Genomic DNA, 15,652 nt, shown 5'->3' with positions numbered 1-15,652 from the left:
AGACCACACTTCCACGCTCACCGGCAGGCACCGACTGGTGCCGGGAGGGTGTGTGTATGTGTGGCTCGAGCGAGCGAGAGAGACAGAGAGAGACCTTACGCGTATTGTTGTTGTTGTTAGCATCTGGTGCTAGCTAACGGATATAAGGAGCTGTTTAAATGAAAACAGAGGAGCGACATTTCGCCCACAGCTGCGCCGAGCACTTGACTTTATGCAGGCAGCCAGACAGTGGGACATTATACGAAAAGTCAGCACACAACATGATTGCAGCGTCCAGGCAGCTCCCGTTCGAGCATATGCCTTGAGTTGCACATCACTCACACGAGAGAGAGAGAGAGAGAGAGAGAGAGAGAGAGAGAGAGAGAGAGAGAGGTTCCTGGTTGAATTGAGGCAAATATTTGTAATGTTCAGAGGTTGTTGTGTTTAATATTCATGACAAATATTTGTCATTGTTCAAATGATAATAAACATTTGCATAAAGCATATTTGTCCACTCATATGTTGATAAGAGTATTACAAACTTGAAAATATTACTCTAAGGTACATTTAGAACAGATACAAAATGTGCGATTAACTATGGACAATCATGCGATTAAATATTTGAATCGACTGACAGCCCTAGTTTTAACACATGAATCAGGCACAGAACATGCAACTAAAATGACTGGCACCATTCAAACTCAACTCTTGGACCTTTATCGTCATGTTTCTTTTTTTTGTTATGGCCTTCACAGCGGCTTAAAGCTAAAACAATTTAATTCCCACTGCAATATCAATTTTAGGTAGGCCAAATAGAATTACTGTCATTAATATTATAAGCAGCTTTCAACAGCTGCTCATGTTATTTAAGGAATTGTTTTTTTAGTCGTTAAAAGTAGCTCCCAAGCTGAAAAAGTGTGGGCACCCCAGGCCTAAACGATCTCATTTTGATAGACAAAAAGGATGATTTTTTTCTTTTCTTCAAAGGTTATATTTCTCTAATACCGCAACGCTGTCAATGTCAAAGCACAGCATATTCAAATATGATTGGAAATACTTAAAAGCTGCACAAAGTTGTTCCATAGAAATTAATATCTTCCACAGATAGTTTCAGGGGAAGCGGGCTAACCTTCGTTCATGCTGTCGTCTCTGTCAGGATGGTGTCGGAACTTCTCGATGGTCTGGCAGCTCAGCAGGCGGGTGTTGGTGGCCTGGGCCCTGAGAGGGAAAGCTGGGCCATTTAAGTCCTGACTGTAACGTTCCTCACAGTACTCCAGACCCTGAGAGACAGCAAGTTAAAAAGGGAAGAATGTAAATCAAGAAAAGTAAATATATATAGTAAATCAGCTGGGACTTAAACATCACGAGTAGAGTGAGGGTTTCACTATTTGAGGTCAATAGAGAGAATAGTGGTGTGATTCTGTGTGCACTACAAACCTCATAGAGGATCTTCCCAGATGATAGACACTTCCTTTCACTGAAAGCCAGCTGAAGTAGGCGGAGGCTGACCATATCTCCATCGCTGTGTGGGAGTGAGAGAAAAATAGGCAAGGGGAAAATAAGAACCTACAGAATCTCAAGGAAAATATGCCATGAGTTCATCTCTTTAAATTCACACAAATAACATAGAAAACATGGGTTTAATGCAGGACTTACAGGTCCTGAGAAGACTGGACAGCCCAGAGGTAGCAACAGTTCCTGGGGTCGTTTTCTGGCTCCTGGAAGGTGAAGGCATGAACAGGCACCCTGCCACCTTCTAACTGGGAGTGGTATCTACACATAGAAGCAAACTTTTATGAACACATGGTGATTTTTCTCATTAAAAATGCATAGCGTTGAGCCTAAAATGGAAAGTAAATCATAGCTGCTTATGAATAAAAAAGCAACCACAGACATGCAATTCATCTATCTTGGGATATGAAACATGTTTGTAATGAAAAACCTACAGTTTGTGGGACGGATTTTTTTTTATTTAATAGGTTTTTATATTTTAATGTATTCATTCGTTTTTTCTTCCTTTATTTTACAGAGAGGGATCACTAATTATTTGATTGTGTTTTATCATACCTTTTACCTGCTGTGTCTTTACAGAACATACGGTAATAATCCAATGTGGCCTCACAAAGAATTGTCTATAAACTGAAACCCAGGCATTTTTCGCACTTTCACAGAATATGGAAGTCAACAGAAATAGAAAAACTCACTCCTTCTTTAGAGTCTTCATGTTCCACAGCTGTAAGTTTCCATCTGAAAATCCCACCGCCAGCTGGTTGGTCCTGGAGATGTACTGCAGAGCTGTCGCTCCAACACTGCTGGGCCCATTCAGCTGGAGACAAAGATGTCTGCCCTGACTGGTGCCGACTTCTCTCAGCCGGGGGATCTCGGCTGGAGATTTGGTCACTACCTGCAGGTCTGTGAACAGAGCAAATATAAAAAGAGAGATGGTTTCAAGTGGAGAAACAAGTTTGTAGCAGGAAATCCAGAAAGCAAGACAATAATTATTTTACTCCCTCAAGAGGCCTATAGGCTCGCATCATTATATATCCATTTTAGAATAGAAGAGTTCAATCACACAAGCTCCTCACCTGAAGCCTCCAGTTCACTTTGGCTGCAGGACAGGTCGTCCAGGCAGAGGTCGACCAGCAGAACATGGCCGAGATCTGTTACTACGGCGGCAATGCCAAAGAACCAGCGCAGACTTTGGTGAAGATGCTGGGTGGAAGCACTTGCTCCACCATAACTCACTAACGGCTCAATAGCTGTAATCTACAGCAGAGAGGATGGAAAGAAAACAGAAAGAAAGTGTTGAAGTTCTGATGGATAGGATAAGATAGGATGTCCTTCTCTTAAATACCAGTAGCAAGAATATATGTTGCCCTAAACCGGTACATTGAAATCATTGTTTAAGAAGATTTAGTCCACCTCGACCAGATCAGAGTCGAGGTGACCCTGGTGAACTGCCCACTCACCCTGCCTGGTATAACAACAGCTTTGACCACCCTTGATAGTCCCAAATCATAAAGACACAGCACACTTCCCTCTGCTTCCTCCAAGCCGACAAGTAATCCAGACCTAGTAAATTACAATAATAAAAAGCATTAGCAAAGTTAGCATATAAATATAAAAGAACACATCTTTTTTGTAACAAAATGTGGAAGCACATAATTCTGACACTTGTTGACTATCACAAATTACAAGTTTAAATACTATTTTATAGTTTGTTTGGACTACAATCCACATCAAATAGATAGAAAGAGAAAGGTCGTGGAAGAAAGCTCAGACCTTTTTAGCCAGCTAAAGTCCCTGGCAGCAAGGACAGTGGGGGGGTGCTCTCCTCCACCACTGAAGCAGTACGCAGACAGTCGCTCTCCTGTCACTGAATGGACCACCTCCAGGTGGGGGCCGCAGGCCAGCCAGGCAAGCCCGCTCCGGCCTTCGCACACACAGACATTAAAAGGGCAATGTTAGTGCAATCTGATCCAGTATTACCACTAAGTTAGCTTCCATGTTCAAGAATAAACAGCCCATGATTGAATTAACAATTGACCTGCTCCTAGTTCTACAAGCTGTATTTGGGGATAAAACCTCAAATGTAAGCATCCAAAAATGTAAATCTTTGTTTAACGGAAGGATGGAAAGAGTGTTTAATTAATATCAGCGGGAGATACAATTAACATTTACAGAGATTACTGATCAGCTAAAATAGGCTTACCAACAGTGAACTTCCCATGTAACACAGAGTCTAGGGTGATCTCATCCTCTCCCAGAGCATCTATAGTCACTCCAGGAAACGGCAGCAAGCTGCTGGTGACTTGGGCCGTCAGGTCATGCATGGTTCACTTCATAAACAAAAACAACACAATATATGGCATATTAGAAACAGCAGTTTGCAATCTTGTTGCTAGAGTTAGATGGTAAAAACAAAATTACGCAAAAACACACTAACCTAGATATTTTCATGTATAAGCCTAAATATAAATAAAAACACTCTGAGCCCTTTATACTCCCTAAATTAATTTCAGGCTTTATCTGCTCAACTGGGTTTTACAGCACAAAGGAGTCTTTCTTCCGAACAACAGTTGCACCCCCAGTTGTCAGCAAATTTGTTAACAACTGGTGCCACTGGATCTGTTCTCAGATCAACCAAAACAAATTGATAACACACTGCTGCTCTACATCTGACAAAAAACCGTGTTATTGTGAAACAGGTTGTAATGTTGTTGTTTTTTTAATAGCTTATGTGTGATGTTTTTAACACTGATGTTTGTATTATAATTTTTAGCCAAGATGTATATCTATTTATTCTTATGTTATAACCATTTTTCACTCAACTCTGTGTGTGTATACTATCCCTCTGCCTTGTTATTTATCTAATCATCCACCAAGATAATATTATCCCCAGCAGTTTGGTAAATGCAGTTGTGTTTTCAAAGCATTCTTCACCTGAATTTGCCCTTAAGTTTCAGCGTCCACAATTGGACACAATACTGCCCTCTGTGACCAGAATTCAAAACACATTTGATTCAACGGAACTCCCGCGCAACATGCCTGTCACTACGCAGCCACATGCCATGAAGTGATAAAACATGTTGACATAATGTAAGAATTAACTTTAAACAAGCACAATTTAAGAACTTAAAAGTGTCACTACACTATTACAGACGATAGAGTGTTCACAACCAAATATAAGCAAATACAACATCTCACTTGTCATTTATCGCGTTTGACAATCCATCAAATGTGTTACAACCCAGATCAATGTATTCATCCAACCGGCAAACGTATCAGACAATATATGGACGATAAAGATGTTTGAACGTCAGTTAACTATCTAGACGTTAGCTCTGTCGTTAGCATCTGAAAAATACAGATTAGCTTGGTCTACTGCAGTTAGCCTTAAACTAGCTTGACATAATGTAAACAAACCCATTATCCCATTCTTTGTACAATAAAATACACATTGATGTTAAACACAAAATACATACACTATATATATGTGTGTGTGGATGTAATGTAGGGCTGAAGAAGGTAATGACAATATGTATGCAGCACATTAGCAGGCTACCCAGTTAGCTTGCAAGGTCACGCAGGATCACAGTTTATCTAAATTCACCGTCTCAAGTTAGTCTTACTGACGAGCTATGTGCACATTGCATCGGCTGATGAGTTATTGGACATGTGCTCCAACAAATCATCTTTACTAACGCCGATAAACATTTAACTCTAGGGTAGTTTAGTCAAGGCGGCTAGCCAGTCCAGCTGGGTCCGTTGCTGCTTTCGCTAACGCGATCCGTTCGCGTTAATGATAGCAAAGATTCCGTGACCTATTTTAGGGCTGACATCCAGAAACGTTATTATTTCACTAGACCCATTACATACCGTAACTTCCTTGTAGCAGACTAATGTAAGTGTCTTTCCCTAAACCAGTAAAGTAAGGTAGGTAACGTTACACTTATGTAGTGGTCTTCCTTTAGCTTTAGCATTGCAAACGTAATAGCAATACAAAACTAGATCAACGTAAGTGTGTAGCTAATGGCAACATCGCGTTAGAGCCAGACTTCTTCAGTCAGAAGTTGAGCTCTAACTGCAATTCTTGTTTTGGGGAATTTAAGCAGCCTAACGACTTTATGGAGCTAGTACTGCTAGCTAAAACGTGATGCAATGTGCCCCGCTAGCTGCTACCCACGTTTAGGTTACCTGTCTGCCACGGATGTTCAGATTTCCTTGAAGAATCTCCTGATTCCCTTTCTCCCGTATCATACTCCGCTCCTTTTTTCAAAGTACAACACATACGTACAGCCCTTTGGGGCCTTCACTAGACTGCCAAGTACGAGATGCTCCCTCTGACTTCTGGTCTCCACCTATGGTTTCCACTCAAAGCGCCATTTCCACGATTGGAAAGTGCTCCATGCCCTTCTTCTTCGCCGGCATTGAATCTGGCACAGCGAACACTACTGCTGCCCTCTTCCGGTTGGGCGTGCTTCTTCTTCTTCTTTAGTGTTTATTGGCGGTTGGCAAACCAACTTGTAGGTGCATTACCGCCACCAATTGGACAAGAGACTATGCAGAAAACAATAAACAAAATAAATAAAATAAAGAACCAAAACTCTAGATTATTTTAAATTATTTCAATTTCTCTTAGTTATATACCGCAATAATCTCACAATACATATGTGCCTGATGTTTTCCCTAACAGCCCTGATAGCGAGAAGTCATGGAATTTTGCTTTCTTCAGTGTCTGGAAAAGCAGCATTTCTCTGAGTACTATATTTCCTGCAAAGCAGTAAAACATGCTCAACAGTTTCTGGCTGGCTACAGTGTATACACTTTCCGGTTGGATGCTTTCCTATTATACTTAATGTATGATTGAGACCTGTATGACCTATTCTCATCCGAGAAATTACATTTTCCTCCCTTCTTTTAAACCCTACCTTCCTTCCATCCCCCACATACCTTTGAATTTTATAAAGATGTCTTCCTGTATCACTAAGGTCCCAATGTTCTTGCCATGTTGTTTGTGCATATCTCTGTATGAATGTTTTAACCTCCGCTTTACTGAGTGGAACTTCTATGTCTATGTTCATACTTCTGAGTGTTTGTTTGGCCAGAATATCCACCTGTTCATTACCCTCCACACCAACATGAGCAGGAAGATGAAACGAGTTGCTATGCCTTTGATTTGCATTTTATATACAATTAGAAATATTTCATTTATTATGTCCATTCTAGATGAAGATCTACCCGATCGTATACTCGATAATGCTGAAAAGCTGTCAGATGCAATTACACTGTTATGTATTTCTTTCTCCTCTATCCATTCCAATGACAACACCAATGCCAAGAACTCTGTGGTGTATACTGACACATGGTCTGTTACCCTTTTCTTGATATGTGTATTACTCACTGGGATGTAAACTGCTGCCCCTGCACGCCCTGTCTCTGGATCTTTGGAACCATCTGTAAATATGATTGTTGAGTCTGAGTGATATCTTGCAAAATAATTCTGGACTATGCGCCATACTGGTAGTTCTTTCTTTTCCTTTAACTCCCTTTGTATATTGAGGTCTACACTTGGCAATGGGAATAACCAGGGTGGAATGGACGAGATTGGAACTGTGGGGCAATACTGTATTTGATTCAAACCTATACTTGCTGCTTTAACATCGCCAATCCATCCAAAACTTGTTAAATGTGACTCATTGTGCTCCCAGCAGTCTTTCAAAAATACTTTTCGCAGGATGACTATCACTGTGCCCCTGAAGGTTTACCCAGTATGCCAACATTAACTTCACTCTTCTTATCCTTAAAGGCATTTCTCCCATTTCCACCTGTATTGCTGATACTGGAGATGTTTTAAAAGCTCCACTACAAATTCTCAGGGCCTGAGCTTGTAGGACATCCAGTTTTTTAAGGTTTGATTCTGCTGCTGCCATGAACGCTATACACCCATAATCGAATACAGGTCTCATGAGTGCCCAATATATATTCAGAAGTGATGACCTACTTGCTCCCCACTCCTGTCCCGCCAAACACCGAAGTACATTGTTGACTTTTTTACATTTATTTTGAACTTTTCCTATATGATTGCTCCATGTTAGCTTTCTGTCAAACCAAACACCAAGAAATCTTATTGTATTAACCTGTTCAAGAGGTTGCTCATACAATTTTAACGATATAGGAGCAATGTTATGCCGTTTTGTAAAACAAATGACCTGCGTCTTAGCTACTGACAGTTTGAATCCCCATTTATTTGTCCATTTCTCCACTTCCACTATTGCAGCTTGTATTTTCTTTCCAACATGTGCTACATTGCGGCCTTTTGCCCACAAAGCCCCATCATCTGCATACAAAGATTTTCCCATACTTGGATTAACTTGATTAAAAATGTCATGTATCATTATATTGAACAGCAACGGACTACACACACTACCTTGCGGAGTACCATTTTCCACAGCATAAACACTTGAATATTCTGCACCTACTCTTACTTGTATTTTTCTGTCCAGTAAAAAATTCATAACCCAATTATATGCTTTACCACCAATTCCCAATGATTTTAACTTGATTAGTAGTCCTTCCTTCCAGAGCATGTCATAAGCCTTTTCAATATCAAAGAAGACTGCAATCACTACTTCCTTGTTGGTCTGTGCTTTCCTGATGTCTGATTCTAAGCACAATATAGAATCCATTGTATTCCGACCCCTACGGAACCCACTTTGATATGGGGACAACAGAGCTTTACTTTCTAAGATATATGTTAACCTTTCTGTAACCATTCTTTCCATGATTTTGCATAAATGAGATGCCAGGGCAATAGGCCTGTAGCTAGATGGATCTGAAGGGTCTTTCCCTGGCTTTAGGATGGGCACTATTATCGCTTGTTTCCACACTGAAGGAAGTTGGCCAGAATCCCACACCCTATTAAACAACCTTAACACAATGACTAGAGTGTTATCTGTCATGTGTTCCAACATTTTGTAAAAAACACCATCTTTCCCAGGAGTGGTTTGACGAGCACTAATAATTGCTCGGTTGGGCGTGCTATCTCCCTTCTCTGGTTTTAATCTTCTTAAACATCCATGGTTTTAATAGGATACCTAAAATGTCGCATTACCAGAAACTCCTGGATTATGACTGACATAATGATTTACTAAAACATAATAACCCCTTTACCCATTTCCCAATCTGATGAGTAGCATGTTCCTGCAATACCGGAGGCTGCAGTTTCAGGACCGCATTCCTAGGACCCTAGCTAAATTGTTCAATGTAAGTGCTGTATATGATGCCTTCTTTCTTTGAACAATAGTGAATAAATAAAAGCTTTTCTCCACTTAACAACGCTTGGATTCGGATTGGAGTGAATACATCTCTAAGAAAGCTTCTAAAACAGAGTTCATTTTATATGACTATTTTTAAATCCAGGCTGAAGACTTTTCTTTTTGTCGCTGCTTTTAATTGAACTATTCATATAACTGCACTGCACTGTAACTTTTATCCATGTATCTTTCTTTTAATGTTTATTTGATTATCTTTGCTTCTAATGACTGTTTTTAAATGCCATTTTCTTAATATCTTTCATTTTTGTAAAGCACTTTGAATTGCCTTGTGTTGAAAGGTGCTATAATAAATAAACTTGCTTTGCCTTGCCTTGCCTTATATGCTCACTATATGCTACTTATTTATTCGAATATTCTCATGTCACTGTGTGCCTCTCGTGCGTCCATCCGATTCACTTTAGTTTAAGTGGCTGATTACGTTTGTTATTTAGTACAAATATAATTGTATAGCTAAACTGACTAGCAATAGTGGTGATGACAAAATAATAACTATATGATTACATTTACGAGTAAGACTCAAATATATGAACTAATTAGAAAGATGTTCTAAAAGGTGAGTTTTTAAAAGCTTCTTGAAAATACAAAGGCTGTCGCTGAACGGACAGCACAGGTAGTTCATCCCACCAACGAGGAATACGAATGAAAAAGGTTTGCCCATAGCCTACAGGGAACTATAATTATATAAACTAATCAGATAAATCCATTCCTTGTCTCGGCTATAGTGCTATGCATTGCTGTTTTTAACCCCAAGTATTATTATGTGCTTTAATCTGTGACACGTGTGTGATGCATTTTATTATTGCCAAACGACCCCAGTTCTAGTGTAGGCTAATCTCATATTATTGTTGTTATCACCACTATTGTTGTTCTATAAATTGAAGTTTGTATTGATATTCTAGTATTAATTATGGTTGTTTTAGTGGCTTAAGTTTTTGTATGTCGCTTTGGATAAAAGTGTCTGCTAAATACCATAACCATACCACCTACTTCCACACTGAAATACTTTATATATCCACTGTGTGTATGTATATATTCAATACAATGTATGTTATTATGTGTTTGCTCAACAATAACAACACATAGAACATATTTTCATCATATTTCTTTAATTTCTGTAAGAAACAAGTATTTTCATGCATTCATAGATCGTTAATAACAAGCATTATAATGTCTAAAACAGACTCGCTGTGTAGACTCAATACTCGATGGTTGTACTTTTGCGGGCATCCAATTCTCTAGGTGGCGATGTTGCCAAAAAAACTAGAGTCCTACGACTGCGGTCCTAAAACTGCAGCCTCCGGTATTGCAGGTACATACTATTGGATCTGATACTAATTTGGTTTTTTTCCCCAGTTGTTTGAGGGAGGCCGAGCGTTTCTTTCAACCGCTGCTGCACACCCACCCCAGAAACCCATTGATGTATTCAAATAACACAGAACCCCCACAACAGTCCTGACGTCCCATTGGAAGTGGAAATGTGCCACTATTGAATAGATCATAAATAAACAAACATAATGACATTTTTTTCAAACGGCTTAAAGTTGACTAAATAATATACAGATGTGCTGATGTCACAATGGTTTTTATCTTGAGATGAATGGTTGCTCTTAGCACAATGCTTCTTCTTGTGGTTGTTAGGACATCTGTTTCAGACTGCAGAATATGATGACCGTGTAAGATTTACACTTTAGCCTTTCACCACAATATTGTGAAAGATGGTGATAATGAACTAAAACAATACTATTTATAAATAAGGTTATCAGTATAATTAATCTTCCGCCTTGTTTGTTCTTGTATCTTTTTTGGCAAAGGAATCAACCTAATTTGTGTAGGACATTTTTGGGGAGGGAGACAAGTGCATTAGCATGATCTCAATATATATATTTTTTCTGAAACAAGGTTATTGACAATAGATATTGCTACAACCTTCTAGGCCTTCTAGACAAGAGCTACAATTGTTGGCCCCGTGGTGGTTGAGCTGTTGTTGATGCATATTGCGATAACTTGTGTTAAAAGATCCGCGTTTTATAAAGCAAGTCTTTAGTGTGTAATAGCATTTCATGTTTAACAAATGAATAGCACATAAGCATTTAAGGACGTATAAACAAAAAGGATTTGGCACTGTACAAAGAGAATAATTGCCCTCATTCCAAAAGTATACCAATCACATTCTCTATAATTTGTTATCATTATATCTGCAGTGATAACCCATGATTTATAGTGATGCATCTTAAAAAGAGGCAAAGGAGAATTTAATTAAATCCTTTCAGATTTAAAAAAAAGGCACAAAGTAATGCATCGTTGCTTGTATAAAAAAAAGTTTTTGAAAAAAAAAGAAGAATACAATTATTTCACATTTATCAGCCTTCTAACTGATGGGGTCATCCAATAAACCAGGTGAAGTGCTCTGACACTTGAATTTGTTCCTCATCTGTCGCTCAATCATTAGGTCAAACTCCTGTCTTTCTCTGAAATGAAAGAAAACAACATTCACTGATCATATTTAATATATGGTGTGACAATGTCTTTCTTTAAAGGTTTAACTCATTAGGCTTCTACCTTTTACTTATGCATCGTCCTTTAAGGTATTTTTCTTCTGCCTTTTTTACTGGGACATTGTCCACCCCAGCAATGGCATAAATGATGGCCTTCACAGGAGAACAATAATCTTAATACACATGTACCACATACATACCACTGTGAACTGCAATATAAAAAAATATACCATATGACACAATATAGAAGAACACAAAATGAGCGCTGATGAAGCTTTAGCTCACCTCAGGAAGAAGCACATCCAGGACAAAGGAGACAAGCTGCATGTCCATCCCATGTAGACAAGGGGCGATGGCCTCTGCTGTTGTGTAGAGTTCATTCAGGTACCTGTAGACCTGGTCCAACTGCTGGTCATCTTCCAAGAATACGTTCACCATCCTACGCCGATCACTCAGAAAGGAGCGAAGCCATCTGGACGGCTGCTGCCCACTGATCACAGACTAAGTAGAGCGACACAGGAGGGTGAGTTGATACTGCTCACTTACAAATCCCTACATAACCTGACCCCCCCTATCTGGCAGTCAGACACAATCACCATATTCAAATCCCAATTAAAAACCCACCTGTTCAAATCTACCTACTCACTGTAGTGCTCCCCATTCTATGTGTCCACTTGATTGTCTCCTCCAAGATTTCCTGTTTGTGTTTTTATCATGTTCTGTTGCCTATTAGCGTTTTCTTTTTTAACAAATTGTACGTGTCCTTGGGTGTCATGAAAGGCGCCTAAAATAAAATGTATTATTATCAAGGACCAGTGCTCATTTAGAAAGTGTTGATCTTAAATCCATTAATGTTTCAAAACATTCAAATATCATAGTGGATGTTTCTCTTGCACTCATCAACAGCAGAGACTCCATTGTTAAATGTCTATTGCAAAAGTATCGCTTTTAACACATTGGTGGGACATAGTTTTAAAGCGTAACCAAGGACAACGTTTGCACATGCATTCTCTGTCAAATAAATTAAAGAAAAATTGAAGAAATTAAACTGAAACTAGAGAACGCAATTCCTGAAGAAATTGCATTGAGAATGCTGTATAGTGTCTATAATGTGTAAGAAAAAAGCGAAGAAGCAGGAATATTTGGATACCAGGGAATGGGTTCTATGAATTAATGTCATAGAACATTTTTGCACAAATTGCAATGACAGAAGAATGCATCTGCACATATTTCTTTCATATATAAATACTTTCACATAAAAAAGCAGTAAGCAAGAAATTAGTAAGTGTTTGCAAAGAGCAAAAACTTAAACAGCAATGCAATAGGCTCCATTGATCATACCAGAAGGCGTCCTTCCACCATGCGCTGCTTTACGATGAAATGTACCAGCTTTTTGTTAGCACGGTCGTGGGTGGCATGACTCCGGTCTGGCAGCAACCTTTTTAAACTCGTGCTGACCTCCTCATGCTGGTCACTGAAGCCGTAATCCTGAAATGGTGCCTCAATCACATCCGCCGATTCACTGGGGATGGTAAGTCTCTCTGAGGCTGCCTTCGGGTACTTTCTCCTCAATGGATAGCCTGGAAAAGTGAAGAGCATGGTCAGGACCAAGAAAGGATGCAGGTGTATATACGTTTTCAAATTCTGTCAATGTTTAACATTCTGCAGTGGCCTAATATTCTGCGGTGGAACGAAACCTACTCATGTCGTGAGCAAAGTACTCGAGGAAGGAGCCAGAAAATGATCCACAACCTGCAAAGACAAAACATGATTAGTACTGCTACCAATTCAATAGTGTCCAAACAATGTTGTTTCTTTCTGCACAACAGTTAAATGGACTTACCAATCTTTATTCTGTAGTCTGTTATAAGATCCAAGGACCACTCAATTGCGGCATTATACTTTTCTTTGGCTTTACACTATAACAGAATACATTTGAGAGACATTTATGGTATGCCACTGATTTACAGGACAACAGCATTTTAAAAATACTGAGTGTATATTTCATGGGCAAATCTTACCTCCAGCTCATGATCTTCTTCACAGCCAAAAGGTTTCAGGGTTTTCAGAGCCACAGCCAACCTTAAAAAAAACAAAAAAATTCAACTAAAATACCAACTACTGATGATTTTAAAGTGAGCCAACTCATGAGTTTTTTTATTTGTTAACATTACATCAGACTAAAAGAGGCTTTTTAAGACCTACGACATTACTTTAATTAACGTTAACTTATTTTAAAACACAGCTCCTTTCAGGTGTTCTCACCAATATCAAAATTGGAAGATAATATATGGTCCTTACAACCTGTAATAACAATCCTATACATTGTAAAAGTACAGCAGATATCCAACAAAGAAGTGATCAAAAATTCCTTTAAATTTCCTACCCTTTCTTTTGGTGAATCAAGGGGTCATCAATGAATATGATGCTCGCTTTTTTCTGCTTACGGTTCACACTTTTTACCTGCAAAGAAAAAAATTGTACTGAATAAAATAAAAGTGAAACATTAAGGCTTTTCTAATTTGTAAACATTTGAGAACTGTTCTTTTTTTTGAGTCACCAACATTTCCATGCAAATTGACTTTCCCCAGTGAACACATCTACCTGAAATGAACATGTAGAATTATAACCAATTACTACACCACAGTGACTAGTTTAACAGTGCTAAAGTGATTAGTCAACCAATTGCTTTCAATTAAGCTGAAATGTACGACAGAACATTTAAAAAATAGCAAGCAAATGTTTAAGTCATTCTTTGAGCAAAAATGGTAAAAGCAAAGTGTAAAGTTCTCAAATGTAAAAAAGAAAAAGCTAATTTCTGTATGGATGCAAAAAACATGTGCTTATGACAAATCCATCATCAGTTCCACACAGGTTTCTGCACTCACCGATGCAGGCCAGAATGGGTAACTTCTATATTTGTACCACACAAAGGCTCCTCCTGTAATGGCTGGAGGATCTACAAGACAAAGACAATTCACATAAAGTTAACAGTATGTTCATACTATCCAGTCCACATCCAGTCCTTGGAGAGGATATTTTCAGTCATCGCAGTCTCTCTTACTTTTCTCCTGCTGCATCAAAAAACTGGGTAGCTCCTCGTCCTCCTCACTAGGATTATCATCCTGGCAGAACAAATATGGCACCTGTTCCTCATGGTGACTCAGCTCTATTGACAGATCTGAAGACAGTACAGAGTCTTCTTTTGGGGAGTGGGTGTGTAGTTGAAAGGAAAACAAAATAACAGAATTAGGTCTGATTATTTAGTTTAGCCGAGTTATTTTAAACCTGCTCTACAAAACTACAAGCAGCAGACTCACAGACAACAGCATGTTTTATCATGTTTCGGATTGTGAGGAGGATGCATGAGATGCACAGAAATAGTTATGTTAGCCAACATAAGTAATGATAACGATATAATTGCAAAATGTACCGAAAATATAAAATTAATAATAATATAAAGGATTTCAGTCAAATACAATTTTCTTTAAAAAACAAAAAAGGTGCATTTTTGGCATTTATAGGAAGAAATCAAGCTTAAATGGAACTAAACATAAATGATTAAAGAGGTGGATTATTAATACAATATTATAAGATGTATATTACTAACATAGTATCAATATGTATTTCTTTTTTTAAATATCACAGTTATCATCAATAATGGTATATTGCTGGACAATACCTTGCTCTGCAGCATCAGGCGTGGAGTGCTCCGATGACTGAGATGTGGTTTTCTCAGTCATCGGCACCTTCCGCGTCCTGCCTCGCTTGCGCTTGGCTGGAGTTCTTCTGGTTTGACTGCGCGTCTGTATTTGCTCTCTCACCACCCTATTTCTAAGTCTTCTTATCGGGGAAGCGGGAGCACTCTCACGTTTTCTTACAGACTTTGATTGGCAGCATGATGAATCTACCTCTGATGTCTACAACAGAAAAAATATATCAAAAATAAGTTTAAGATTATTACTGAAATTAACTGTGGATCCTGAATAATGTGTTGGCTCAAAATGCAGAAACAATATCAGCAAAAGAGAAATGATGAAACACCTCCAACTGATTGGTGAATTTGCTGCTTTCTGGCTCCACTCCTTTTGTTCTGGAGATGTTGGACAGGAAGTCTTTGGAGGAGTTGCGGACTGGCGTGGAGGTCAGCGGGGCGTCTTGTGTCGGTTCCATTTGAATATTACTTGTAAGTTTACCTTTAATCACTGTATGAACTGGTGTAGTCCTTCCCTTGAGTTCATTGGATCAGATGTGAAGTGTCAAAGTATGACATTTAGCGGGCCGATGTCATGGGGCTGACAGCTGAGAGAGAGAGAGAGAAAGGGGGAAGAGGTCAGAAAT

At 38.9% G+C, this 15,652-nt stretch overlaps 2 protein-coding genes across 4 annotated transcripts in view; both read right to left on the bottom strand.

The window, feature by feature from the left end:
* Nucleotides 1-5,902, bottom strand: part of ahctf1 (AT hook containing transcription factor 1) — a 15,805-nt gene extending 9,903 nt beyond the window's left edge. Inside the window, exons 1-9 of the mRNA XM_010797828.1 lie at nt 5,677-5,902; nt 3,692-3,818; nt 3,262-3,412; nt 2,949-3,051; nt 2,565-2,745; nt 2,184-2,391; nt 1,636-1,752; nt 1,417-1,501; nt 1,109-1,259 (exon numbers count right to left, since the gene is read on the bottom strand). Of these exons, the coding sequence (XP_010796130.1) occupies nt 1,109-1,259; nt 1,417-1,501; nt 1,636-1,752; nt 2,184-2,391; nt 2,565-2,745; nt 2,949-3,051; nt 3,262-3,412; nt 3,692-3,812 (1,117 nt within the window). The 5' untranslated portion in view covers nt 3,813-3,818; nt 5,677-5,902. The remainder of the gene's footprint in view (nt 1-1,108; nt 1,260-1,416; nt 1,502-1,635; nt 1,753-2,183; nt 2,392-2,564; nt 2,746-2,948; nt 3,052-3,261; nt 3,413-3,691; nt 3,819-5,676) is intronic.
* Nucleotides 5,903-9,905: 4,003 nt separating this feature from the next.
* Nucleotides 9,906-15,652, bottom strand: part of LOC104968247 (PWWP domain-containing protein MUM1L1-like) — a 21,160-nt gene continuing 15,413 nt past the window's right edge. Inside the window, exons 2-13 of one of the 3 annotated variants that reach the window (XM_010797824.1) lie at nt 15,356-15,613; nt 14,994-15,231; nt 14,376-14,513; nt 14,200-14,270; nt 13,698-13,774; nt 13,333-13,393; nt 13,155-13,230; nt 13,013-13,063; nt 12,653-12,891; nt 11,597-11,812; nt 11,376-11,464; nt 9,906-11,284 (exon numbers count right to left, since the gene is read on the bottom strand). In XM_010797824.1, the coding sequence (XP_010796126.1) occupies nt 11,185-11,284; nt 11,376-11,464; nt 11,597-11,812; nt 12,653-12,891; nt 13,013-13,063; nt 13,155-13,230; nt 13,333-13,393; nt 13,698-13,774; nt 14,200-14,270; nt 14,376-14,513; nt 14,994-15,231; nt 15,356-15,484 (1,485 nt within the window). In that variant the 5' untranslated portion in view covers nt 15,485-15,613 and the 3' untranslated portion in view covers nt 9,906-11,184. Of the gene's footprint in view, nt 11,285-11,375; nt 11,465-11,596; nt 11,813-12,652; nt 12,892-13,012; nt 13,064-13,154; nt 13,231-13,332; nt 13,394-13,697; nt 13,775-14,199; nt 14,271-14,375; nt 14,514-14,993; nt 15,232-15,355; nt 15,618-15,652 lie in introns of those variants that run through there. The other 2 variants (XM_010797823.1, XM_010797826.1) reach the window with 2 other exon arrangements.

The sequence above is a fragment of the Notothenia coriiceps genome, unplaced genomic scaffold, assembly GCF_000735185.1.
Source record: "Notothenia coriiceps isolate Sejong01 unplaced genomic scaffold, NC01 NC01_scaffold00038491, whole genome shotgun sequence".
In the NCBI taxonomy this organism is placed as follows: Eukaryota; Metazoa; Chordata; class Actinopteri; order Perciformes; family Nototheniidae; genus Notothenia; species Notothenia coriiceps.
This window is presented reverse-complemented; position numbering and strand designations above follow the sequence as displayed.